We start from the raw sequence: 27,316 nt of genomic DNA on the forward strand, positions 1-27,316 counted from the left end.
TGGCTAATGACTCTATTTCAGTTTTAACTGAAAATACACCTTCAGGGAACATCATTATTTTAGTATGTAATTGAGAATACCCTGAAGTTATAACTCCAGGCCAGCAGAGTTTTCAGTGCCTTGTAGTTTAAGAAGAGTATGTAATAAACCAGTAACTGTCCTTTACATGTCAGCTGTGCTAAAATAATGGCCACTGAGTTGTCTAGGTGCTAGCAACTGACTTTTTTTGATGTTAAATTGTTCTTTTATAGAAGCTACTTATTGTAGTCACATGGTGATTTTTTTTTCAAGTCTTTTTAAACTTTGCAGTTCTGTATTGTGATTAGGAGTAAAGTGAATTAGTGATTAGGAGTAAGATTCCAGTATAAGTTGGGGAATGACCTACTAGAGAGCAGTGTAGGGGAAAGGGACCTGGGGGTCCTGGTGGACAGCAGGATGACCATGAGCCAGCACTGGGCCCTGTGGCCAAGGGGGCCAATGGTACCTGGGGTGAATTAGAAGGGGGTTGGTCAGTAGGTCAGAGAAAGGTTCTGTTTCCCCTCTACTCCGCCCTGGTGAGACCCCATCTGGCATATTGTGTCCTGTTCTGGGCCCCTCAGTTCCAGAAGGACAGGGAACTGCTGGAGAGAGTCCAGCACAGGGCAACAAAGATGATTAAGGGAGAGGAGCATCTCCCTTATGAGGAAAGGCTGAGGGAGCTGGGGCTCTGGAGCTTGGAGGAGACTGAGGGGGGACCTCATTAATGTTTACGGATATATAAAGGGTGAGTGTCAGGAGGATGGAGCCAGGCTCTTCTCGGTGACAACCAATGATAGGACAAGTGGTAATGGGTTCAAACTGGAACACAAGAGGTTTCACTTAAATTTGAGAAGAAACTTCTTCTCAGTAAGGGTGACAGACACTGGCCCAGGCTGCCCAGGGGGGTTGTGGAGTCTCCTACTCTGGGGACATTCAAACCCGCCTGGACACCTTCCTGTGTAACCTCATCTGGGTGTTCCTGCTCCATGGGGGGATTGCACTGGATGAGCTTTCGAAGTCCCTTCCAATCCCTGACATTCTGTGATGCTCATGCGTAATATTGAATATTTATTTTGTCCATGATTCTTACTTGGCTATTTCACTATTTGGTTCGAATTATGTAAGTACTTTTCCTTTGAGTTTAATTTGGCTGAGGGAAGCTGTGAGCAGAAGGCCAGTCTTTCTTCCTTCAGGAAGAAATGCAAATAATTTGGAAGTAGGAGAACCATGAAATACCTTAAATCTGGTACCTGTTCTGTCTTCTAAGTGGAGTGATATAAGCTATTGTGGTAAGATAAGAGATGATTATACATCTTCAGTTCAGAGGAGAATATATTTGAGATGGGGAAATAAAATGCCCGCTGAAGTTCAACAAGTTCAAAGTTTCAATAGCTTTAATTTTTCAAATTAAAATATCACTGACTGGAACAAGAATGTGTAAGGCTTGAAAGCAAAACTTGAAAATGACTGCATTACATCCAAGTTGTAGCAGTTGAAGTTAAGCTGGCTCCCCTTTGGGAAACTGCTTTGCAGACATTCATCACCTCCTTAAAAAAAAGCTTTCCTCACATAGAGAAATATGAATGAAAATCAGCTACCGCTTCTGTCATCTAGGTGTTGCTGTGCTAGATTTATTGCTCTGCATTAGTATATGCACGTTGCCTGACAAGCGTAAGCAGCGTTGCAATGAAATCCTGTGTATTCAGAATTGAATTCTGAAGTCTCCATGTCAAGATGAACAATGATCTCAGATGTACAATGTTCAGCACTTAGTGGGAATTTCTTAACTTTCCTTTTCTTAAAATGAAAAAACTTCTTCCATTGCTGATGTTCACTTTTGGACATGTAGACCATGCAAATACCCTTGAAATACAAGGAAAATTCTCTTTAAATAATAAAATTTGGGTCTAAGAGTATTTTCTGATAATGTGGTTGAGATTTTAATAGTTTTCTTTAAGATATGGGTTTACTTCCAATTTTGCCTTTTTTTTGTGTAACTCTTCATTTGAGTAGCAGCTACCTTGTCATAAAATCACAACAGTCCATTCCCAACTAGAAAAGTCATTTGTGTTTTTAGCCACTTCAGTACACTCTGTCATTTGTTTGTGTTGGAAACGTTAATCAAAACAACTGAATCTTTCAGTAACTGAAACAATTTGAATGTATACAATCCCTGAATTTCATATATTAAGAGTGAGAAATAGTTGATAGCTGAATGTAACCCTTAATTCTAGTAGACAAAGATGTCTTTTGCAATGGAAATATTTCAATAGCAAAGTCATTATTTGTTTCCTTCATTAAAACTTGAACCACTATCTTCAGATTCTCAATTTATATGTATGACAATAACAAAAATCGTATTGTTTCAGGTGCAAGCAGTGAGCTAAGCTAAGGTTTCTATTTGATTATGAGTGTCTTGGGTTTCTGTAGATCTTTATCAGTATTGACAGATGGCGGCAAAGAAAAAGGGCTTCTCTTAAATCTGAGCTGATGAAAGAAGTTTAGAAAATGCCTCAGGTCTGGTGAAAAACTACTGGAGATAACAATGCATAATGAGTATTCTGTGTTTTCCCTAAAAACATAGTAGAATCATACATAAAAATTAGGGAGGTGTGAGAATTCATATTTCTTCCATTTCAGAACACTCTGTTATTTTTACAACCCTTCAGAGACTTGCGATGTCACACATTATTGCAATTGTAGATTTCTATTCAATCGTTCCCGTAATGGTTCAATGAATAATTGAATACTACTCATTTTGATTGAAATTATTGGTAGAACTTTTGTAGGTCCTGGTGGGAAAAGGTCCAGTTCCTAAATTTTTAACTTTACTTGAAGACTTAGGAATAAATCTTCACATTTTTTTAAAGCTTGAATAAATAATAATAAAATAATAATAAATATGGTTTTAACTTGTATGTGCAAAATATTACAGCACTGTGTTTGTTTTCACCCATCTCCGTTACATTTAGGAAACTTCTACTTGATACAATGAGAGTTGGATTTACTGACAGTAAATTATAAATATTATGTATCTTTCTCATATTTCATGTATATTCTTGCAAAACAGACTATGGTTTTACAATTGATGTAACAGGAGATATAGTTGTCCTGGAAATAGTTCTTAAATAATATGTTTGAAAGATTTGAGGAAAACCTAAATCCTTTTATCGGTGTTAAAGTGAACTTGGGCATATGTATGTGTTAGAACAGTCTCAATTTTCTTCTAGATTAGTTCCTCAATTTATTTATAGATAAAGCACTTAACTATTTGTGCTGGCACAAAATGTGTGTGGGCAATGGGGCTGAAGAGGTCTGGCTCATGTTTGGAACAGAGTCACCCAAGTGCCTCTTTCTGTCCTTTTGTGGCCTGTGGTTTATCTCCAGAATTTGCTTAGAATCCATATGTGCTGACAATATGTTATATATAGTGTGACTTTATGTCCTTGCAAGATTTCAAGGTAATTTAGTTTGTGGTTACCTTGGCATGATCTAAAAGAGAACAACAAAATAAATAAGAAATCAGGTTTTCAGTTCTTTCGTGATAGTCTTTGAAATCTGCTCAGGGCCTCTCTTATTCTGTCATCTTTGTTTCTCCTAAGTCTCTGGGCTGAAGGAATCACATCTTCCACCCTGCTGTCCATGTTCATGTTTTCCCCTTTCTATATGCTGCCGAATCTGAATTATTTGATAGTTCTTCCCATTTGGTAAATCACTGATTTAACAAGAGTGGTGCTTTTAGTCCACTCTAGTGCTAAATACCAGTGAGGGATTTTCATAGTGTTTCCAACTGAAATTTTTGTTTAATGACACAAAAAGCAATGTCATCCGAAAAGAAGGCACATCTTTAATTTGGTAACTTTATATTTATGTCATAAATACGTAGTTTTATGCTTAAATATAGCGTTTCCATAAAATGTAGAAAATTTCTTCTGTGCTGTTACCATATTGAAGAATATGCATTAAAAAATGCTGCACTCCAGGTTATTTTCTAGTCAATTGGATATTTAGGCTAACGTGCTCCATGTGCTCTCTTGTGATGACAGGGGAATTGAGTGGATCAGCTTGACTGGGTTTATTTCCTTTGCCACATCAACACCGAACAATCTGGGGCTGGTAAGGAATGAGCTGCAGCTGGTGGACCTGCCAACAGGTCAGTATTTCCTGAACAATCTGTCCAGGAGACCGACAAATTTACTGTGAAGTGACAAACAGAAGTTCTTACTTTTTAAAAATTATTTTGTCATGTTAAAATAAAATAATAAAGAGAATTTGTAACTCGTTCTGCTCTTCTGTCTTTATGAAGCCACATAATGTTTTCTGTCTGGTGCTCTACAGTCTTGAAACACCTTTGCAAAGATGTCGGTGACTTGAACTTACTGAAAGAATGAATATAGAGGAGACTCAGGAGCAGGCACACAGCATGGGTGTTAGTGGTGTATCTTGTTCAAAAAAAGGCATATATTTCCATATGTGTTTTGTCACAGTCTACACCCATTGTTTTGTGTGCAGCTCAAATAGTGTTGAACCATTTATTGTGGTTTGTAGCAGCAACAGATAATTTTTCAAGGTAGGCCAAGTGCATCGCCAGATTTTGATTGTGTTTATGAATGTAATAGTAATAAAATGGAAGCTTTTATAAAGAATCAGAAGAATTAAAAAGCTCTTTAAAGGATACAATTGATAGCAAAACTAACAGCAGATTATGTGTGTTTTTCAACTACTGTGGCCTTATAATGGATGACAAGGATATTTGCGATTGAGTCCAATATAATTTGAGAGATTAGACGGCCAAAAGTAGGAAGCACTTCAATAATTCTAAATTCTTTTTGGATGTGAAAACCTAGAGCCGTTTAGTTTCTACAATAACTGAAGAGCTAGAGTCTAGTTACACATGGCTAACTCTGGATTGCTCTATATAGTATAAAGAGATGTTTTTAAATTGTTTTTTAAGCTTCTGCAAAAGCCTCAGTTTTTGTATTTTCCAGGGAGCTGCACGAAGAGGCTGTTCTTTTCACGTGACAATACTGTAGTTTATTTCCAGATTGTGAATTTGTTTAAAATCAAACCAGAAAATGTATGTACTTTGTAAAACACACTTAATGTAAAATGGGATTTTGATTTTTTTCACTCAGCTTGTTAATAGGTATTGAAACATTTATGAATACATGTGATAAAATGCTCAGTATTTCTGCAGGCAACCAAGTTGTAAGTTTGAATATCTGAAAGCTTAGCTTATGGTTTGCCTTAAAAAATGTTACATTTCCTTTTTTTAACACTTAGAAGAAAGACTTAGCTACTTAACTGTTTGATTGCTGGTTCTTTTGTCACTAATTAGCCCAACGTTCCATTTTTAGGTTTAGGAAAACTGTACATGTTTTATGTTTCTGAACAACATTAAGGAAGAAAATTCCTAAGGTGTTTGATCACTCATGAAGAAAATAGAACTAGAAGGTCTCCTGGAGGCACCTCTGTCATGAGGGCTCTACCTAGTATTGTTGATAACTAGATTTATTCGCTAAGTGGCATAAGATAAATAATTTAGCTACAAGTAGCAACAAGAGTGGCTGAAGTTTGAAAACTTGCATTGTCCTTGAAAGCTAAGGGGATGAAACTTGCACAGGAGAGGCTGCGATACTCTGGTGTTTGTAGATCGTTATTTATTGTAGTGATATGTGTAACACCTTTAATTCTACAGCACTTTGTACAGGTGAGTGAAAATTTTGTTAAGGATGGGAGTGTAAATTCTGAGGGTTTATTCTTTTAGCTGGAGAGAGAGAATGGTTCTGCTAAGTGTCGAATGAGTCAGTACTTGGAAATACTTTCAGAATTAGTTTATGGCAGAGTTAATTTCTCTTACAAAACTTGTAATCTACTCATGAATTTCCTCCTTGGGGAACTGAGTCTGTATCTCATTGTCTTTGAGTGGAAAATAATAACTCCTTGAACTCGCTGTAATGCTGATGATGCATCGATTTCAGTAGCTGTGCTCTGGAAGTGAGTCAGGTATTTTGTTAGACAATACAGTTTACATCATACTTAGCCCTTTGAAACACAGTAAAACTGACTGTTACAAGAGTAATGTTAGATATGGCAGGTTACTTGGAGATATTCTAGTGTGGTTTGTAAATTATTTTTGTTTACAACAGAATGGTTTATAAACTATTTCTGTATTTATATTTAGTTTCATAACTATTTCTGGTTTCCCCTATCCAGGCAGGAGCGTCGCATTCCGCGGGGAGCGAGGCAATGACGAACCAGCTATTGAAATGATAAAGGTGTCTCATTTGAAGTAAGTAGATTAACCTTGTGAAGTTTATAAATTTTACTGTATTGCATGAAGACCGTCATGAATTAACAGGAATAATAGAAATTCCAGAGAGTGTAGGAAAGTGTGCAGCAGCATCAAGAGAGAAATATTTTAGAATATGAGTTCAAAGTGCAAAAGCTGTCGATATTTCTGAGGTTGACTTTGTCGCTTCAAGATCCCATCACATTGCAAGATAAATTGTTAATATTTTAGTTCTCTTAAGAATTGTGTTCACTGAATGCACATTTTTGATAATATTAGGGAGAATAAAAGTGCTGAACAGTTTTTGTCAACTTTGATTATGTTAGAAGTTAATTCCCTTTTCTATAACTCACTTAAAACTAGAAGATTGGCATTAAAGGTGGAATGATATTTCACGTTAATAATTTTTCTGTGTACGTACTTCACACCTTTATAGTAGTTGTCTACTGGAAAACCAGATGTGAGGTATAGTTGTTTTGGAGGTCAGCTGGAAAATGACCACTTCATTTACCATCAAATGCTGCTTATTTTGAGATCAGGCCTCTGACAGGAGGCCCTGGTCTTTATAGCATAAAAAATAATAACAGTAGTATTCTCTGAGATTACTTGCTTGTGTAAAATAAACTAGTATTGAATTTAATAAGGTGTTGTCTCTAAATTTTAGACCTTTTTTTCTTTACAGCAGAAGCAAAAAATAATTCTGTAGCTTGCATAGGAATATTTTCAGATGTATGTGTTCCAAAGAATTTGGAAGAGTTCAACCATATAATGGTTTTATTAATACATTAAAAATTAAGAACAGCCGTGGGCTTAGATGAAGAGGTTATAAGTGAGAACAAGGAAGGAGAGTTCATTTGAATAGAGATTATTACAGTTGACAATACGCACAGCTGCAGAGCCTCTCTGTATTTTCAAGTTGCATGTCAAAAGTGGTGGATTGATAGTGTTTTACTTATCTGGCTCCACAGCTAAGAGGTCTGAAGACACGACTGTCAAGTGGTTTAGTGTAAGAGGATTCTATTTTCATTTATCACTGGATTAGGAAAGTTTCATGTGCCTGGAGTAAAGAAAAACATCTATCCAGCCTGAAGTCTTGATATGTCTTTCTGATCTTTTGTGCAGTCCTCAATTCTGGCTGAATATGGCTGAATTAGAGGTGCTGCTGCTTCCTCTGAATTCCTTCCTTTGTCTCCTTTACAATAATTGAGCAGTATCAGCTGACAGAAATTTCTAATTCTTGTCACTGTGAAGGAAGATTCTTTTTCAGACACTCTATTGCACTTCAGTAGCTCAAGGAAATCACAAGATTCAGAGTGGGATTTGAGCCAGGTTAATTTACTCTGCCTTCTCTTAGTTCTTGAGGGTTTTCAGAGTACTGATGTGAACAATATGTGTGAAGAACAATGCTCAAATTAAAATGGAATGATTAATTTTGATGTAGTAAATTCTTGTTTGTTTTAGGCAGTACCTAGCTGTAGTATTTAAAGACAAACCACTGGAGATCTGGGATGTCAGAACATGCACTCTGCTCAGAGAAATGTCTAAAAACTTCCCTATAGCAACAGCTTTGGTAAGGAATAAAATATGTTACTTACTCTTTATTAAATATGTTGAGTTAGTATAAAAATCCATAAGCAGTTTTGCAGCAAAATGTTACTGTATCTGTAGCATACAGATAAGTGCTTTGACTGTTGCATTTTCATCTGGCATCAAATAGAGGCAAGAAGAAAGGAGGTACTGATACAAAAATCTGGTCTGCTGCTTGGATGGTGGGGGAGATATCACAGAGAGCAATCTTCATTGAAATCATTAGAATTAACAGGAAAGTCCCCAGTGAATTCAGGGAGTAAACCTTTGTCTTTTCTGTTTTTCCTGGACGCTTTTTCACAGGAGTGGTCACCTTCTCATAACTTAAAGAGCCTGAGGAAGAAGCAGTTGGCAGCTCGAGAGGCCATGGCCCGACAGACGGTTGCGTCAGACACTGAAGTCAGCAGCGTTGAATCTTCTGTTATCAGGTATTTCTCATTCTCTTCTCCATCAGTTATTCTTTTCCACTGTGTGCCATTGTTCTATAGGGCAGAATATTTTGGAAACTGATTCTTGAGTACGTACCAGGCAAAGCAACTGTATGGGCCTCCCTTTAACCTTTAGATGCAGAACTTGGATTTACTGCTGGGTCAGAGCAGCAGTGTCCCTGGCTCATGGGTGTCTGTAGCAGTCTAGTGACCTGGTTCTTGAAGCAAAACTCTTATTTGCCCCCAAACATTTCCACAAGTGTATAAATGATTTATCTGTTGCCTTTGGTGAATTGTTTTGAAGGAAATACTAATTTTTGTGCATTAATTAGGGAGAATTTGCCTTGCAGTTCTTATTTCAAGAAAGAAATACTTTGTGTCTCATTGTGTTCTCTTTAAAGCTTGTTACAGGAAGCTGAAAGCAAATCGGAGCTGAGCCACAACATTTCTGCCAGAGAGCACTTTGTGTTTACAGCTGCTGATGGGCAGGTTTATCATCTCACAGTGGAAGGAAACTCAGTAAAAGACAGTGCAAGAATTCCTCCTGATGTGAGTTCCAGTTTTCTGTATTGTTCATGCTTTAATTTTTCTCTTCGTTACAGTTGCCAGAAAAACAAACATACTGTGATACTGTGATATGAATTGTAATGGCAAGTGGTCATTAATGCAGCAGTTTGAAAGATGGAAGTTCCAACATCAAAAACTATAGCAATTCTCTTTTAACATTCTTATAGTTTTACTGTTGAAAACGCTGTTGAAATAAATGATTTTGTTTACAGGTTGGAATCTTCATAGGCCCTGACTTGTTTTCTGAATAAATAACGTGACGTGTTTTTAAGAAACATAGTAAAGCATATAGAAAAAGCTTCAATAGCAAAGAGAGTGTTATTGAAATGTGTTACTTGGGTTTTTTTCCAGTTACTCTGAAGCACAATCTTGCTTTTTTTGGTCATTCTTGAAGGCTTTGATAAATTTAACTTACAAATAGGAATTATTTTATTTTTGTTTCCTACTTTAGTGTACACTAGTGTTGTGTGTAATGAGGTCTTTTTGGTGTTGGTGCTCCCTTGCAACAAGAGCCAGAGAACCCAACATTTCTTACAAGAAAATGTCTTTTAAAGCAGATTGAAGCAAATATGACTGACTTGATAAATGCTTATATTCAGTAGAATTGTTTCTGTTTTAACTGAGTGAAATTTGATCTATTGTGTCATATAATACTAAAAAAAAAGATTAAAAGAAGACTAATGTTGAGATGTTTGTTTCTGTGTCTAGCTCTGTTAATCACAAGATTTTATTCTACTTCTTAAATATTTCCAGGGAAGCATGGGCAGCATCACATGCATCGCCTGGAAAGGGGATATCCTGGTTCTTGGAGATGTTGATGGGAACTTAAACTTCTGGGATTTGAAAGCCAGAGTATCCAGGTATGAATACAGATAGAGTCTGATAAACATGACATAATGAGTGTTAGAATTTTTTTCCCCCCTTCATTTTTGTTGTTTGCTGTAGTAGGTCTCGTGTCTGTTTGAAGGGAAAAATGCAAGTATTTTGAAATAAAATTTCAGAAGATGCCTACTGTGTTACAATACTCTGCATTTCATCTTCCATATTTTCAGATAGAGTAACATTTTATCCAAGTTTTTCAAACAGCTAAATATGCATATGTTAAATCTGCAATGCGTCTGATAAAACATTAAGTACTGTAGTTTTTATTTCAGGTGTTTAATCTTTTTAGCTTTCATTATAATGTGGATAGCCATTTATATATGTATATATGTATAGTTCCCCTCAGTCTGTACAGTGTCAGCATCTGCAACATTAGTGGAAAGCATTTAACTACCCACAATATGAGGCATAGAATTATTGATACTATTATTGTCATTTTCTTAGGGGAATTCCTACACACCGAAGCTGGGTGAAAAAGATACGATTTGCTCCAGGGAAAGGAAATCATAAACTTCTTGCCATGTACAACGATGGAGCAGAAATTTGGGATTCAAAGGAGGTGTTTGTTGTTTTGATATATACTTCTTTGCAAAATACACATATTCATTCTGAAAATCAGGATGTTGGGGATTAAGTTTTACTTGGTCATGATTTCTTGCTGACAGTTGTGTAATAAAGTTTTATGGCTTTTCTCGGAAGACTTTTAGTTCCTATAAAGCATTTTTAAGGTGTCATCAATGGAAAGTACCTTTCATGCATAAAGCTGACAAAGTCTCTGAGATACTCTGTTATTCTTTTGTAATGTTTTGAGGCAGACATTGAAAATATAAAGGGGAGTCCTCAATCTTAAAATTTAATCTGTGGACAAGGTATTTTTTTATTGCAGGTTTCTTAACTTCTTTGCATATTCGAGAGTATGGGTTTAATTTGTTAGAGAATGCCTGATAGTTAGACACTTGTTAATTAACATTGTCTAGTTTCTCATCTTATTAAAAATTCTGTTTAGTAATGGTCACACATCTTCCAGGGTTTGCTCTAAAGGTCATTCAGGGGATTATAGCACCATGGGAAGGAAAGATAATTGTACTGTTATAACTTAGCACCCTGGAGTAAGGTGCATACCCTCAGAGTATGAGGGTATGAAATGAGAATTGGAATTTTTTGTGTTCACTTTGCAGCTATCGCCAGCTCACTCAGACACTTAATTTGAACAACATGTAACCCTCCATTGACGAGAAGAGTTGGCCAGCAGATATGACCAACAACTGTGGATTATGTAGGCAGAGTAGAATACTAACTCATGAGTCTCTCCTTGAATAATGTTTAAATAGTTTTGATGCCACGGGATACTCCTTGTGTAGCTGTTCCCTCTCTTTTTCTGCGACAAGGCAAAGAGTTTCCTACATTAAAGCATTTAAAATTAATTCACATTTTCAGCCATATATCTTTCAGAATATCTGTAAAAATATTTTGCAGTCTCAGTCCTATTATCCATATAATCCTCTCCTTGGAACTTCGCTTTTGCCTACAACCAGTTGTGTGATATTTCCATATTTTCCTCTTAATTCTCTCAGTTCTATGAGTAATTGTGCTCTGGAGCTGTTGTACCTTGTATCTCTCTACCTCCATGCTCTGCTCTAGAACAAGGGAAACTACTAACCCCATGGTTTAAGTGAAGTTTAGAACGTTTTGTTTATCACTTTTGTGGACAATAAATTATCCTATTCCCATAATATTATGTTAATAGTATGCTCAAATGAATTTCTAGACAAGTTCAGTATTTATCAAGATAGTATATGTTTATGAAGAACATGGGTTAATTAGTAAGAAGGTCACTTCAACCCTGATGCATGTGTGCTAGGTCAGGGACTGAAATTCGAGAGAGGTGTAAATTTACACTTGTTTACCATGGAAATTTTTTGTCAGGAAAGAAGACAAAAAGGCACCTCTACAGCTGTGCTCAAAAGGATCTTTTCTTAGCTCTCAAGTGGGGAAAAAATATAGTTTCAGAGCAACCATGTGCCCTGCTCCAAGGTTTCTAAATTCTGTACTCTCCAGAAGAGACCATCATTAAAATGATTTATGGCTAACTTCACCTTTTATTGAAATTCGGTGCTCTGCCTCGTGGGCATGTGACAGAGTTTTACGCTGTGTGATAGAGAGCCTGCTAAAAATGAAAAATAACTTTTCCAGGTACAAATGGTGAGCAGCTTGAGAAGTGGAAGAAACGTGAATTTCCGAATTCTGGATGTGGACTGGTGCACTTCAGACAAAGTGGTCCTGGCGTCCGACGATGGGTGCATCCGAGTTCTAGACTTGTCCATGAAACCATCGTGTTTTAGAATGGATGAGCAGGACTTAATAGGTATGTTGATTTTCATTTTTGCTATTGACAACAATGTGCCCGGTTGGCCAAGAAGTCCAATGGTATCCTGTCCTGTATCAAAAATAGTGTGATCAGCAGGACAAGGGCAGTGATCCTTCCCCTGTGCTCTGCATTGGTGAGGCCACACCTGGAGTACTGTGTTCAGTTCTGGGCCCCTCAGTTCAGGAAAGACGTTGAAGTGCTGGAGCGGGTCCAGAGCAGAGGAACACGACTGGTGAAGGGACTTGAACACAAGACCTATGAGGAGAGGCTGAGGGAGCTGGGCTTGTTTAGTCTGGAGAAGAGGAGGCTTAGAGGTGAGCTCATCACTCTCTAGAAGTACCTGAAGGGCAGTTCTAGCCAGGTGGGGATTGGTCTCTTCTCCCAGGCAGTCAGCAATAGGACAAGGGGCCATGGGCTTAAGCTCTGCCAGGGGAAATTTAGGCTGGATATTAGAAAGAAATTCTTTATGGAGAGAGTGGTCAGGCATTGGAATGGCTGCCCAGGGAGGTGCTGGACTCATCAGCCCTGGAGGTTTTTAAACTGAGATTGGACATGGCACTTAGTGCCATGATCTAGTAAATGGACTGGAGTTGGACCAAGGTTTGGACCTGATGATCTCTGAGGTCTTTTCCAACCCAGTCGATTCTGTGATTCTGAGACTGCTGGATATTTCATTTTGAAGGTGGACCACAAAAATATTCAGTGCTTCTGTTAGAACACAGAATTGTCATATATATATGATTAGGTGTCCCTATAGTTGTTTTCATAGATACAGGTAAATTTGGTAGGCTTATACAGGTAAATTTGGTAGGCTTAGGGATGAATGGTTTTTTTTGGTGCACGTTTAATCTCCTAAATAAACTACATTTTAAAATATCTTAATTGGAACATAAATTAACAAAATAAGAGTGTTTTGTACAGGTGTCTAGCAAGATGACTTAAAAAGCCTCAGTACGTCAACTGAGTATCACTACCGATGTCATTGATATTCTTTGCATGATTTTGAAACATTTGTTAAAGTGTGAAAATGTCTTTTCTGATATTTCCAGTTTGTAGACTGATCCGTGGCTTTTCAGAATAGATGTTCCCACTGAACTCTAGACTAGCAAAACCAGTGCTGTTTGACTTTTTTGCCACATGTTTAAGAACGGAATGAAAATATTTAACTATTTAAATAGTTAACTAAGCTACATTTTCCTATTTTTTTGCTATTGGTGCTCCAAATAACTGCTTTTGTTTTGGTCTTTTTGGTCAATCCTGCCTTTACTCATAATATTTCCTTAAAACATGTAGATTCTGACTAAGACATATGTAATAAACAAAATTGGGATGTGGGGAGCTGTGATATGGGATATTTGAGAAAACACATCATTTATCACAGCTATTTTTACCATCAAATGAATGTTCTGTAATATTAAGCTATAAAAATTAATGTTCTAAAACCAAGCACACTGAAATTAGGATATGCCAGGGTTAAGGTTCCCTGTGAGTTAACCATCCTGCCTATGCACTGTGATAATCTTTTAATTACAAAATCACATTTACAAGATTCCTACATCATTCGGTGCATATGAAGTACAGAGAATCACTGAATATTTAATAATGTAGCTGCTTGGTACTTGTTTTTCTCCTAAGTCATTGGGTAACAGTTACTGAGTATCATCCAAACCTTGTACTGAATACAGACTTACTAACTTCTGATTTGCATGACAAGAGCTAGAAGTGTAATTTTCATCATATTTTTTTGCTAATATAGACATGTATTAAACCTTACCCCATCCTTTTCAGATAATAGGTATTAATCCTTGTATTACACTGTAGAAACTGTGGTTGCAAAGCAAAACTAAAACATGTATTATGTTACATTTTGGTATAGCTGTACTTATTTTCTAGTATGTCCTTGAAGTAGCAATAATCATCGTATACAGCTCTAATTAATGCCAATATGATCTATTCCAGGACTCTATGGTTAAAGTCAATACGGAATGTCCTGAAATTCTCATTTGAGTGTGGTTGATAATGCTGTACCTTCCATGAAATGTTTTTCCCTGTGTTTCAAGATAAGCCTTTATGTTTAGTAACCTCTGCTGTGTATATGAAAAGCCTGTGATTTGTGATTTTCTTCTGGTGCTTGTGAACAAGGTGGTACATTTTATGGTTACAGAACAGGGTGTTATTGCACATTAGCCACTCAACAATTAATCTTTTCCCTTTTGTTTCAGAACCTGCATGGTGTCCCTATCTGCTTGTTCCAAGGGCTTCATTAGCTTTAAAAGCATTCTTGTTGCATCAGCCATGGAATGAGAAGTACTCTCTAGATATTATGAATATGTAAGAAGAAATATGTGTCTTTATACAAAATATTATTATTGTTTTAAATCCTGCATCTTTTAGTAGTCTTTCTGTGCAAAGCTGTTAGACGTATAAGTTTCCTCACTCTTTGGGACAGTAAAATGATAATAGCTTCCCTATTTATTACTAAAAGTCATGAATAGAAAAGACTTTAAGGGCAAGTGTTTTATTTCTTTTGACTTTCAGTAGCCCTTGGCTGTTGAAAACTGCTGTCTCCTTTAGGGTACTGGCAATATTTTAATGTCATTTACAGGTTATATTACTTTAGAGAACGACTGTATGTTCTCTTTGTTCAGGAAGTTAACTAAGAATAGTCAGAGTTGGTTCTTGCAGTATAATTGAAAGTCTCACTGATGGGTCCATCTTTACTCTTAGCTGCGCTTCACCTCATAGTAGGAGCAACTCTCGGTGTCTTTTATTGTGTTCATCATGTAATACTGGGCCAGGCATTGTCATTTTCACTCATTTCAAGGTTAATGAATGGAAGTGGGAAAAGAAACATTGATGGCACTGACTCTGAGGTTGAGAGAAAGCGAAACCATTCACTTGTTACTATTTTGGAGCTAGTATCTAGACAAAGAATATTGCATGAATGGCTCACCATAAGAACATGAAAGATTTTTTCCATATATGTTCCTCTGTTTTTCTCCTACCAGTAACACTTTTCCATTTCAGATAATTCTGACGTTTTTGTTTCTTTTTTTTTTTAAATACAGTGATTACCCAGAGAATGAAAATATTAAAAACCTTCTTCAGGAGCAGTTGAATTCATTGTCCAAGTAAGAATTTTCCCTATTAATATTTGAAGAAGCCAATGGCATCCTGGGGAGTATTAGAAGGGGGGTGGTCAGTAGATCGAGAGAGGTCCTCCTTCCCCTCTACTCTGCCCTGGTGAGACCACATCTGGAATATTGTGTCCAGTTCTGGGCCCTCAGTTCCAGAAGGACAGGGAACTGCTGGAGAGAGTCCAGCATAGGGCAACAAAGATGATTAAGGGAGTGGAGCACCTCCCTTATGAGGAAAGGCTGAGGGAGCTGGGGCTCTTTAGTTTGGAGGAGACTGAGGGGTGACCTTATTAATGTTTATAAATATATAAAGGGTGAGTGCCACAAGGATGGAGCCAGGCTCTTCTCGGTGGCAAACAATGATAGGACAAGGGGTAATGGGATCAAGCTGGAACACAAGAGGTTCCACTTAAATTTGAGAAAAAACTTCTCTCAGTGAGGGTGACAGAACCTGGAACAGGCTGCCCAGGGGGGTTGTGGAGTCTCCTTCTCTGGAGACATTCAAACCCGCCTGGACATGTTCCTGTGTGACCTCACCCAGGCGTTCCTGCTCCAGCAGGGGGATTGGACTGGATGATCTTTTGAGGTCCCTTCCAATCCCAAACATACTGTGATACTGTGAAGGCAAAAACCTGAAATTTGTGGCAATTCACAACTGAATGAAGAAAGAATGCTTATTGCCTCTCTGAAAAATAGCTTGAGTAACAACAGCTTTTATTTTAAACACGGTTAATTTTTATTAATCTAATCTTAAAGGTAGTGCATTAGTAAAATTTTTAAATTTTCATTTCTATTTTTTCTAATTAAAAATAAACCATAATACAATCTCCAATATATATTTTCAAATAAGGAAACTATCTCAAAATGGTTTGTTAATTATTGACCAAACAGTCCAGATGTCCTGTTCTGAATGTATAAAGTGTGATGGAAGTCAGTATTGAATTTTTAACGTTGACTTATCATAGCAGTAGCTGACAACAACAGTTAAAGTTGTGATTAGGGTTAGTGTGTGATTTGTAGCTGACCAGTGAGCATTCATAAATTTTTAGGCAGTACTTCTCAGTGATATCTGGTTCTTCGATGTTGGTCCAGACCGTATTGGACACTGATACTTAAGTACTCCAAGTTTTGTTAAGATATTTAAGCTCTGAGGAAGATGAACAATTCTAAGATACACTTCCAGAGTAATGTTCATGCATGTTGCTCTTCTTACAAAGAAAAGAGATTTTGTCATTCCATTTGAACAATGAAAATTATATATAAAGCCAGTAAGCAGAAGTTTTTCCATTTTCCTTTTGTCCTTTCATTTAGAAGGATGGAAAAGATAACTGAGCGTATTTTTGTCCAGTCTGAAACATATTTAGAAAACCTAAATTCCTGCATGTGGATCTCATATGCTATGGCACTACACACTTGCAAAGTTATTTGTAATTGAATTAATCTTGTAGTTGGTAGAATCACTGCAGACTAATTTATGGCTTTGTGTACACCCTTGTGGTGGTTCCTTTTATTACAAGAATAAGATGTTCCTGACAAACTCACTGTTTGTATTTAAACTGGTAGAGTGATGTGCTCCTTGACATCAATTATATTTCAAATTATGTCAACTTCCCGTTGTAGTTGTTTCGATAGATGCTTTTTTTCAGTTCAGAAAAGAGATTGTGTATTTCTGGTTGTGTTTTGTTTTTCAGTTTGTAGGCGATATATCCTATTTGTGTTCAAAACCGACCAAACAAAACAAGTTGCAGGGCATTTTACAGTTTATTTCTGGCTTTCTCCTTTTGCAGTGACATAAAGAAACTTTTGCTTGATCCAGATTTTACTCTCTTGCAGAGATGTCTCCTGGTTGCCAGGTAGGAGAGATTCAGATAACTATAGTGATTGTTTCCTAATAAAAGCTTGATCCTGTTAATGCATATGCATGTGCTTTAAGTTTAAGTACTCAACTAATTCTCCTTTAGCTGGGTGCAATTCCTGAAGTACTTTGTTACTGACATATTCAAGTGGTTTCAAGACGGACAGTGGCAATGTTACCCTGCAGAAACAGTTTTATTTGCTTGCTGGATGCAGAGAACTTCCTTCAGTCTTGGTGGTACTTTCATAAATGCAGTTTGATAACTACGTTACATTGAGTTGTACAATGTCCAAAAATGTGACTCAGAACTTCACAGCGCACAATGGTTTATATGCAAACAGGGAAGGCCTGGTTTTTATTTTAAATGGATTTGTTCGGTGTTGTTCTTCTGACTAAACTGTAGCTAATTTTAGTCTGTCTATATTCAGAAATGTTTTCAAACTTAATAACTTTTGTGTAGTTGAAAGAAGATAGTAGTGATTAAGTGTAAAAATAAAATAAGTAAAATTATAATAAAATATAAATATCTACCTATTTAGATGCTGAATACTCACTAGGCTTAATTGCTATTGTGAGTTTTCTGCCCAATCTCCTACTTATCTACTTGCTGAATGTAATTGCTGCTGCTTTTCATGTAGTTTGTCCCATTCACAACGCAAAGTACTTGTGGTGCCCACAAGAAAGCATGGTCTTTGTAAGAAGATATTTTAAATGTCTAATATTTTTACGTGGCATATGAAGAAACACAAACATATTTCATGACCTGATTTGTGTTTTCTCAGACTCTATGGGGATGAATCAGAACTGCATTTCTGGACCATTGCTGCCCACTATTTGCACAGCTTATCCCAGGAAAAGCCTGAAAAACCAGCAGACACAGGTGTCCTTCCAGAGCAGTTGGTTAATCCCTTGGATATCTGCTATGACATACTGTGTGAAAATTATTACTTCCAGGTATTTCAAGGAGTTCAAAAATATAATTAATAAGAATGTCATCAGCACAACGAACGCTCAGCATTTTAACCTTCTTACCTTACAGCTTTTCGCTACACATATCTCACTTTTATTAGGAATAAACCACTCTGGATTAAATCATTCCCTATTATTTAAAAATAGGGAGTGTTCCAGAAACTCTCAAAATACTTCTGTACCTTTTAAATGCTCATTTTTATTTCTTGTGGTAGTCTTACATTTGAAGTATTTCTCTTTCTTTGCGCAGAAATTCCAACTTGAAAGGGTAAATCTCCAGGAAGTGAAGAGATCAACATATGATCATACCAGGAAATGTGCTGATCAGCTTCTTCTCTTGGGCCAGGTTTGTGGGTAATATTTGAATTTTTTATTCTTCTTCCCTGTCCATTTTACGTACTTATCCTATTTGACTGAAGTTTTGTTTAACTCATATGTGTTGTTTCATACCTTTATTGATCCAGTACATAGTTTTTGCACAGCAGAATCTCTGTAATGACATTGTATATGGTAACATTGGGTGTTATCTTCTTCAGACTATTTCATTTTCATGGGAACCCTATAAAAAACATTATTTCCATTTTGTCACTAGAAAAGAAAAATTACATTTGGAGTTTCTCAGAAAAAGCTAAAACTTAACATCTTTGGGATAACTCAGCCTGTGCTCAGTACTCTCATTTTAGGTAGGAAAGGATGTACTAAGCTTTTGGCAGATTTGCAGTGAGACACTGTACCGAGCTGCTCACTGAGACCCTGATAAGAATGTTGTTGCAGTTTATATCATGAGCTGTTCCCTGCTAATGCAGTTGTGCTGCATCCATTTCCAAAAAATAGCCCTGAAACAATTAGCTTGAACTTTAATGATTTCTATGCCACTGTGCATTAGAGCCTGTCAACAAATGTTACCAGTAAAACACACCAGAAATATTTAGTCTAAAGATAGTCTGTTTAAAATGCTAATTTCTTGAAATTTTAAAATGCCAGTTTATTAAATCACTCTGCTGGATTTTAATATGGATTTAATGTGGCTTTTTATTATTTCTGTAGTTACCTAAGCCATCAGCTTGACTAATCTCACCAAATCGACCACATCATTTTTAGTAATAGGCAGAGATGTTGTGCCTGCAGTGATTCATTCCACTTGGGGACAGGTGTCTGCAGCCAGTGTAATGAGCCTCCCTGATTAGGTGCTCAGCTGTAGCTAACATTTTAAATCGATGAAATCTACCTCTGTTTTAAAATAACAGGTATTGAATCATTCCTTGAGATCCTGGCCAGTAGCTGCATCTTTACAATTTCATTTCTCTCTGTGTATTTTAAATGCTTCTGTTCCTTTTATAGCTCTGCAAAAGTTTATGCAAACAAGGAAATAAATATTTTCAATTACATTTTTCTTAGACCTCTTCTAGAAATGTTAGTTTGAGATTAAAGATGTCTTATTGAAATAGAATCTTAGTTATTATGCTGCCAGATATTTTTATAGTCTCTTTTAGAGTAACTTTCATTATTATTTGTTCTATGTCTTAAAAAGGGTACAAATATAAAGACTTTTAAATACAAGTCACTATGTTGTGGTCAAAGTTATATTTTTTGTTCTCTTGCCAGACTGACAGAGCAGTACAACTGTTGTTAGAAACAAGTTCAGAGAATGCACATTATTACTGCGATTCACTCAAAGCTTGCTTGGTCACAACTGTCACCTCATCAGGTCCATCTCAAAGTACCATTAAACTGGTAGCAACCAACATGATCGCCAATGGAAAGCTTGCAGGTAAAATGGGGCTTGAATTTTCTGTTTGTTTATCAACTAGTAATTCTGATCTTATTAGGGCTACTGATGGAGATGGAAGAGGAGAAAGTCCTATTGTAATAGATCTTATGTCTTGCATATGGTATAGTGTGCACTACCTAAAGTAGTTCACACAAAAATTATCAGTAACTCAGTTATAAAGTTCAACTTGGTTTTATTTCTTTTCACTGGAAAACGTATTTCTACAATAATTCTCTTAGCACTTGTTTGCTGAGGCTGAGCACATTAAGCTACATATTTTCACTTCCCTAATTAAAGAATGAATTAAGAATTGGTGTCATATAGACAGATGCAGACTTGGTTTCCTTTCCAGTTCAGAACGTGTTTCAAAATGTGTTTTCTGATATGTACAGGTTAGTTTTGCTTAATGCAAGAGATGTTCACCGTATGGCGATTGACCAAAATATTCAAAGACATGCAGAGAAGCTAAAAATGTCTATACTTGCCTGGAAAAAATACTTTCTACTCTGTGGACAATTACCACTTGTATTATACAGTGTGCTTTTCATTTTCCAGAGGGTGTGCAGTTGCTGTGTCTGATCGATAAGGCTGCTGATGCCTGTCGCTACTTGCAAACTTATGGTGAATGGAATCGTGCAGCATGGCTTGCAAAGGTATGTAATTTCTCAATTTTCAGTTTGCTAACATAAATGACCTACTTAGTGTATGTAGGTATGAAGGCTGATGACAGTGCTTAAGTTCTCCAGAATTAAAAAACTGGAGCATTGATTTGAAATATCATCAGGAGTTCTTTCCATGTAGTGAGCTATAACAAGCCAGTGTGTTCAGCCAGTGTTGACGTATTCTTCTTCAGCCTTTTGACTGCAGAGGTCTGCCCTTGTCATCCGAGTGACGAGATTGGGACCTGAAAATGTTTGGAATACTCAATTTTCTAATATTTGAGCAGTGGTTCGTGAAGTTGCATGTACCTGTAGAGTACTGAGTTCATAATGAACTACAGAAAAACATTCCTGAAGTTGATAAGTAATTAGGCAATGACTTTGTGCTGAGCTCCATGTAGCATGGGTGCTGATTTTAAAGTTAGCATCAACTACATTAGATTTGCATTGACTTCTGTTTTGCTATGCAGATGCAATAACAGTAAAAGTACCTAAATACAGAATTAATTCTCCAAATTATAATGGACAGGACTCATTAAGGATCGTCTTTCAGTGTCTCTAATTAAAATTTGTGTTTCATGCAAAAAGTATAGAAAAATTCATACTCAGGTTTTCTAAGTGTTAAGAAAAATAAAGATGTTCAGTAAAGGAAGAAGATTTCTAATTTCTTGATATTTGAGAGTTTAGAAAAGCCTTGTGTTAAAAATCATGTTAATCACATGTAATGTGGAGTGACCTGAAATATAAGGTACATTTTTGTACCTTATATTTCTAGTTTTTCTTCATATTGTATTCACTCAAGGCATGTGTACTTTTTATATTAAAACTGGTAGTTTCAGATGCTTTTACTTCTGCTTAAAGTATTTCACTGAAAAGATAAAACACACGCACACAAAAACCCAGACATAGAGTGCTGTCTTTAGTTAGTAGCTGCAAATTCATAACAGGTTTTCCCATCTCTCACAGGTTCGTTTGAACTCGGAGGAGTGTGCTGACGTGTTGAAGCGTTGGGTGGATCACCTTTGCTCTCCACAAGTCAACCAGAAGTCCAAAGCCATTCTGGTCCTCTTGTCACTTGGGTGCTTTACAAAAGTTGCAGAGATGTTGCACAGGTAAAGATGAAAGAGCACAATCTGTATTTTGTCTTGTCTAAAATGGTTATTTTAGCATTTGTTACACAGAGGGAGGGAGGGTTCTGCAGTTTGATTTCTGACGTTTGTTTCTATTTTATCATTGTCACTGTCTACAATTGCCTGAAAGGAGCTTGGAGCATGGAGGGTGTTGGTCTCTTCTCCCAAGTAACAAGTGATAGGATGAGAGGAAATGGCCTCAAGTTGTACCAGGGGAGGTTTAGGTTGGATATTAGGAAAAAGTTCTTCCTGAAAAGGGTTGTCAGGCATTGGAACAGGCTGCCCAGGGCAGTGGTGGAGTCACCATCCCTGAAGGAGTTCAAAAGACATGTAGATGAGGTTCTTGGAGACATGGGGTAGTGGTGGACTTGGCAGTGCTGGGTTAATGTTTGGACTCAGTGATCTGAAAGGTCTTTTCCAACCAAACAGTTCTAGGATTTTATGTTTTACTTTAACTAACTTTAATCTCAGCAGCGCATTGTTTCTGTATGCTGGAACTGATGATTCCATTGCAGTTTCAGTAGATGTCCTGGCATTTAATTTGCTACATGCTTTAAGATCGATAACACCCATTGACAAAGCAGTAACAGTTAATAGTAGCTACGATTATTTCTGAGTAATCTGAGCTCTCAAAAATTTTCCATCAAATGTCAGTTCCTTGCGTTCAAGGAGGCTGGGGGGGTGTAAGAAACTTAGGGAGATGGCAATGCCAGGTGAACAGGTGCGAGGGGAGCACAAGGTGGGACGTGGGACAGTGTGACCTGTTCCTACGTACTGCTCAGGAGCAGGGTACCACTGTTCTCTGCCATGCACTCACTGTAAAATTTTAGGAAGCCTGTGTGCGAGTGTTTTGATGCAATGTCTTGGAATACTTTTCTTACCTACTCTAACAAATTATTCTCTTTCTTTTTCCATTTAACAGTATGAGGTACTTCGATAGAGCAGCTTTATTTGTTGAAGCTTGTCTGAAGTATGGGGCGATTGAAGTTAATGATGATACAAATATCCTTTTTCTGCAATCCTGTTTTTGCATCTGTATACTTATACACAGTGAGTATATATGAGCCAGTGTTAGGTGAATGGAGCTGCACAGGAACAGCAGTTCCTGTTTGTATTTTCCTGGTTGTTTAGTTTGAAGGAAGTGTAAGGAAACAAGAGAAAAGGTGTCATTTGCATAAATCCATAGTTACCTCCTGTGCTCTGTGAGGCCTGTGGCACTGCAAAACAAACTAAAAGTGAAAAAAATAAATACCTTACTATGTTCTTTGCAGAATTTGGAAATGATTATTCCCAACTGTGTAGTGAAATCAGTGGTTCAGGTATCTTCTAAACACTGTACCTCAGGAAAAAAAATCCCCACCTGTTGAACCCCTCTGTACACCAACATAGCATTTGAGTGATTGAAATCTTTTATGAAGGAGTCAGTTCTGCGACAGTGAAAACAAAATTAAAGGTCAAGATCAGATGAGCTGAAAATGCAGTAAGTATTTTCAAAGGTATCTAAAATTTTGCTTACTACAGTCTGCACATCTAACCTGGTGTTCTGGAAATTCTGAACAGTTGCTTTAAATTTTGTGTTTAGGTATATTCAACAAATAATAATGCATATGTAAGTAATACCTGATGGTGTTTTATGGAGTCATCACTGATTTCAACTTGTACAAAAGTCAGTACTAAGTGTGTAAATACTTACCATTTCTTAATTTCTTTTGCGAGTTGTGATATAGCATTATGGTAGATACATTTCATGTAAGCATAAGTACCTGGTTTCATTTATAGCACTCTGCGTATTGCATGGTAAATGCTAATGTGCATTCAGTAGCAGAATTTAAAGTGACAGTTGTGCCTTTATTTGTGCTGAGAAATATTGAGTTAGCACAATTGGCACCAACGTTCAGCAGTTTCACCTTGGGAAAACTAAGAGTGAGGAGGAAAAAAAAATTCTCATTTTTTTTCATTTTTCTATGCATTTATATTTTCCTTAATGCTTCATTTACATAAATTGATCCATGCTGTATACGCAGATTATGCCAGAAGCTTGAAGCTCCTGGGCTTTAAGCAGGGAGCTGTTCTCTTTGCCTCAAAAGCAGGAGAAGCTGGGAAAGAGTTACTCATTGAGCTCAAACAGCCTAAAGAGGACGTGACACAAGAGTAAGAATTTCTTGTTGATGAGATTTGGGTTCTCTCTCGGACTAAGATTCCATTGCGTGAAAATACTTCTTCTTGAATCACTGTAATAGCTGATATCTGTGATTTGAGCAAATGTTGTTAAATGTGTGTGGATGCAAGATTAAGAACGGTTTTATGTTTGTTTTTTTTTGTTAAAATTGTCTTTGTTTTCATGAGAGGGGAAAGAAGCCTATGATAAAATTAAACAATACTATTTCCAACTTTTTCAACTATACCAGAAGTCAAAAATTTGCTAAAAGGGTTCTATACCTGTGTAAAAGTCTACTCCATTTACTTCTAAAAATCAAATCTTTATAGTTCTTTACTGCTGTTGTATTTGTATGTATAAATGATTCAATCTGTACTATAAAAATATAAATATATTTAAAGAATAAATACAGATCACAAAACACACCATTCTTTCCTGAAACATTGTTTTCTCAATCCAATTTTTCTGTTCAAAAGTCCTCTTGTTTTAAATCACTTCACTCACTCACTTGTCATTTTAATAACTGTTTGAATGGAACCTTTAACAGTTTTACTTACGAAAGTCTCCTAACATTCCAAAAATCCGTGAAACGTCCTGTTTTTCAATTAAGGTATTGTTATAGTTCATGTTATTCCAAAGTGTGCGCTCCTTGCACACCTTAGGGACTAAATTGTGCTGGTTCATGGGATGGAAGGATGGATCCTACCTCAAAAGCAGCCAGGTAGACTCCTGCAGAATATTCAGTCATTGCTGTGTTTGTTATTCCATGCATGATTAACAACAGGTAGAAAACACATTGTGCAAATCCACAATGTTGGCTGTCTAATTAGATGCTTCTGTGGTAACACTTCTTATGGTCCAGATACTTAGGGATGCCACCAAAAACATCTTTTCTCATTTTTGGCCAGTATTTCAATATTTAAGTACTCGTTTTCGTGATTGTTTCTTGTGCCAGATGTATCCTTTCTATTTATTATTGATTGACTGAGAAATTTTACATTGGATGCTGATGCTAAATTGCCCTTGCAAACTGAAGACTGTGGCATGTGAAAAGTGGTCTTGGCTAAAAAATAAAGAGTATTCTTTATACCAAGTTGCTGGAGATACTAAAGTTCAATACAAAACAGTGAAAAGAGTCATATTGTGTAAAAAGGTCTCTCATTTTATTATAATTAATGGCTTGTCTACTTAAAGTAATACTGTATTGGATTCTCCTTATATTCAAGTATTTGTGGATAGTATTTTCCATGCCTTCCTAGACGAGCACCAATTTCAGGAAGTCTCTTTAACTCCATAAACCTTTTAATTCAAATCTAAAATAGCGTTTCTGATAAAATTTGAATGGTTGGGCTTTACAATAATGATGTTTTCATACAAATTGAAAATGTGAGTTTCATTGTTCTAAACAAAAAAGTGTTTTAACTGCAATGTATCTTATGCTTTCGACATCTTACATACGCTACAACGTACTTTCTGTTCAATGTATTGTCGACAAGGCTTATATAGTTACTTTAGCTTGGGGAAAGTAAGGACACAATGAAATTTGCCTTCAGTTGGTGGGCAACAGAGTTGAGCATAATTAATTGTAATTAACAAAAAGCTAATTTCTGGCTCTCATTGACTACTACATCACTCCTCAGTTCCTCCTCTTTGATTTTGGTAGCAGTACTCATGGCCAAGGCTACTGCAGAGTTAATGTGAGCACATGCAAACTTGTTCTTTCATGGACCATGAAGAATTGTTTGTCAGTGGGTCTCCAGGTCTCTGCTTTAATATACTTTTGGATTTACAAATGTAATGTTTAAAAACCAACACATCGCAAAGGCCTTTAAATACTGAATGTTTCTATAAACTTCTGAATGTTTCTATAAACTTTAAAGTGTGAAGGTTGCGGAATACTGCGTAATGTTCCCAGCTGAAACCTTTATGATGAAAATAGAGTATAGAAGTGAGTGAAAAGTTTATTTAGATAGTAATGCGGTTGCACTACAATAATAAAAACAAACTTTAAAAATCTCTTTGTGTCTTCATTTAATACAAAAAAGTAATCTGTTGTACTGGGTTTGAATGCAGATTGTGTCATTGTCATTTTGCCTTCTGGACTGGGACAGTGCTCAGGACTGGTTTTAGTAGAGGAGGTGATTATCTGTGCTATGTATTAGTCATATTTTCCATATTAGTACTAATGAAATGTTGGTTTTGAGTAGTATTAATCCACAAACTTAACTAGCAAACATGAAATTTGTACAGGTTAAATTAGAGCGGGACATTGTCAGCACTTTCTGAGAGTTTGGAACATGCAAAGAATGTGAACTGAATGATTTTTTTCAAGTTTCCAATAAATACGACTTTAACTCCTTCAAATGCATTTGCGAATTCCTTCCTCAAACCACTGCGAACTGTTCAAGAGGTAGATGAAGTTCATAATCTGCTTTTTCCAGGTTTTGCACTTTGAAGCTTCTGTCAACAGCGAAGTCTCTAACGCAGCCAAAATTCTGGAACCTGCGTTTGACCATTCCTGGCAAGGAAGAAACAACAGAGGAATTGGGTTTGCGAGCCAATGTATAGAGATTATTCGTCTTTGATCATCAGTCTTGTATTGATTGTTGTTTGTGTATTGTTTGATTATCAGTGCAGATTATTCAGTAGTTGTTCTAAGATTCTATTGCAAAAGGTCAAGACCTTTGCCCATAAATAAGATTATTTTGGTTGTAGATGGAGAACACCTTACAGCATAACTAGTGAGGGTGACCCCTTTCTTTATATTATATGAACCATTTTGTACTTGTATGACCAGCAGAAAACCAGGCGTATGATTGAGTCTGTAAGGATTCATAAGTTGTCTTAGTCTCAGTGACATATTCTGAAATGTGTATATGTGAAGCTCATTCCATCCTGCAGACATTTTCTCTCTCCATCTGTGTGTTCACACTCAACGAGTGGTTCTACAACCTGAGAGAAGCTTCTGGTAAATGTTATCATGGGACTCTATCAGTAGTACTTAATTTTAAAAACAAGGCTGTTTTTTTCAGTTCCTGGTGTGATTCTTAAAGAAAGGAACTCCAAATAATTTCAGGTTTAGGATAATGGATTTTCTTGTTCTAATTGTAATTAAAAAGTCTAGAAAATAGTCTAGCAGCTTAGCTTCAGTATAAGCAAGCCCTAATTAGAGTTTTAATTGGAGCATGGTGTGCCTCGTAATAAAGGCAGTCTCTGTAAATTAATCATATCGATTAAGTGTCAAAAATACCCAACTTGGGTCAGTTTCTGAAGTACTCCAAAAATTGTTATATATTGTGTGTGTGCATGTAGATACACACATATATACTCATATACATATATTTGATTCAGGGAATAATTACAGAAAATGACAAAATGAATTATTTTATTGCAGCATAAAAAAATAATTAGTACTATATTGCAAATTATTTGTGATTTACTTTCATTAAAATGCACACAATCTGCCAGTTGAGAGCCTTTGCAGCCAGATAGCGG

The 27,316-nt window shown here is 36.6% G+C and overlaps 1 protein-coding gene across 1 annotated transcript in view; it reads left to right on the forward strand.

Annotated features, from left to right (window-relative positions):
- Positions 1-26,389, forward strand: part of WDR11 (WD repeat domain 11) — a gene marked incomplete at its 3' end in the record, with an annotated part of 46,089 nt that extends 19,700 nt beyond the window's left edge. Inside the window, exons 12-30 of the mRNA XM_080348271.1 lie at positions 4,065-4,175; positions 6,239-6,310; positions 7,772-7,880; positions 8,201-8,325; positions 8,727-8,874; positions 9,646-9,752; positions 10,219-10,333; positions 11,968-12,139; positions 14,365-14,473; positions 15,211-15,273; positions 17,067-17,132; positions 17,917-18,088; positions 18,354-18,449; positions 19,709-19,874; positions 20,430-20,527; positions 21,500-21,645; positions 22,586-22,713; positions 23,688-23,814; positions 26,263-26,389. Of these exons, the coding sequence (XP_080204397.1) occupies positions 4,065-4,175; positions 6,239-6,310; positions 7,772-7,880; positions 8,201-8,325; positions 8,727-8,874; positions 9,646-9,752; positions 10,219-10,333; positions 11,968-12,139; positions 14,365-14,473; positions 15,211-15,273; positions 17,067-17,132; positions 17,917-18,088; positions 18,354-18,449; positions 19,709-19,874; positions 20,430-20,527; positions 21,500-21,645; positions 22,586-22,713; positions 23,688-23,814; positions 26,263-26,389 (2,257 nt within the window). The remainder of the gene's footprint in view (positions 1-4,064; positions 4,176-6,238; positions 6,311-7,771; positions 7,881-8,200; positions 8,326-8,726; positions 8,875-9,645; positions 9,753-10,218; positions 10,334-11,967; positions 12,140-14,364; positions 14,474-15,210; positions 15,274-17,066; positions 17,133-17,916; positions 18,089-18,353; positions 18,450-19,708; positions 19,875-20,429; positions 20,528-21,499; positions 21,646-22,585; positions 22,714-23,687; positions 23,815-26,262) is intronic.
- Between the last annotated feature and the right edge of the window lie 927 nt (positions 26,390-27,316).

This window comes from Nesoenas mayeri (assembly GCF_963082525.1).
Source record: "Nesoenas mayeri genome assembly, chromosome: 7".
In the NCBI taxonomy this organism is placed as follows: Eukaryota; Metazoa; Chordata; class Aves; order Columbiformes; family Columbidae; genus Nesoenas; species Nesoenas mayeri.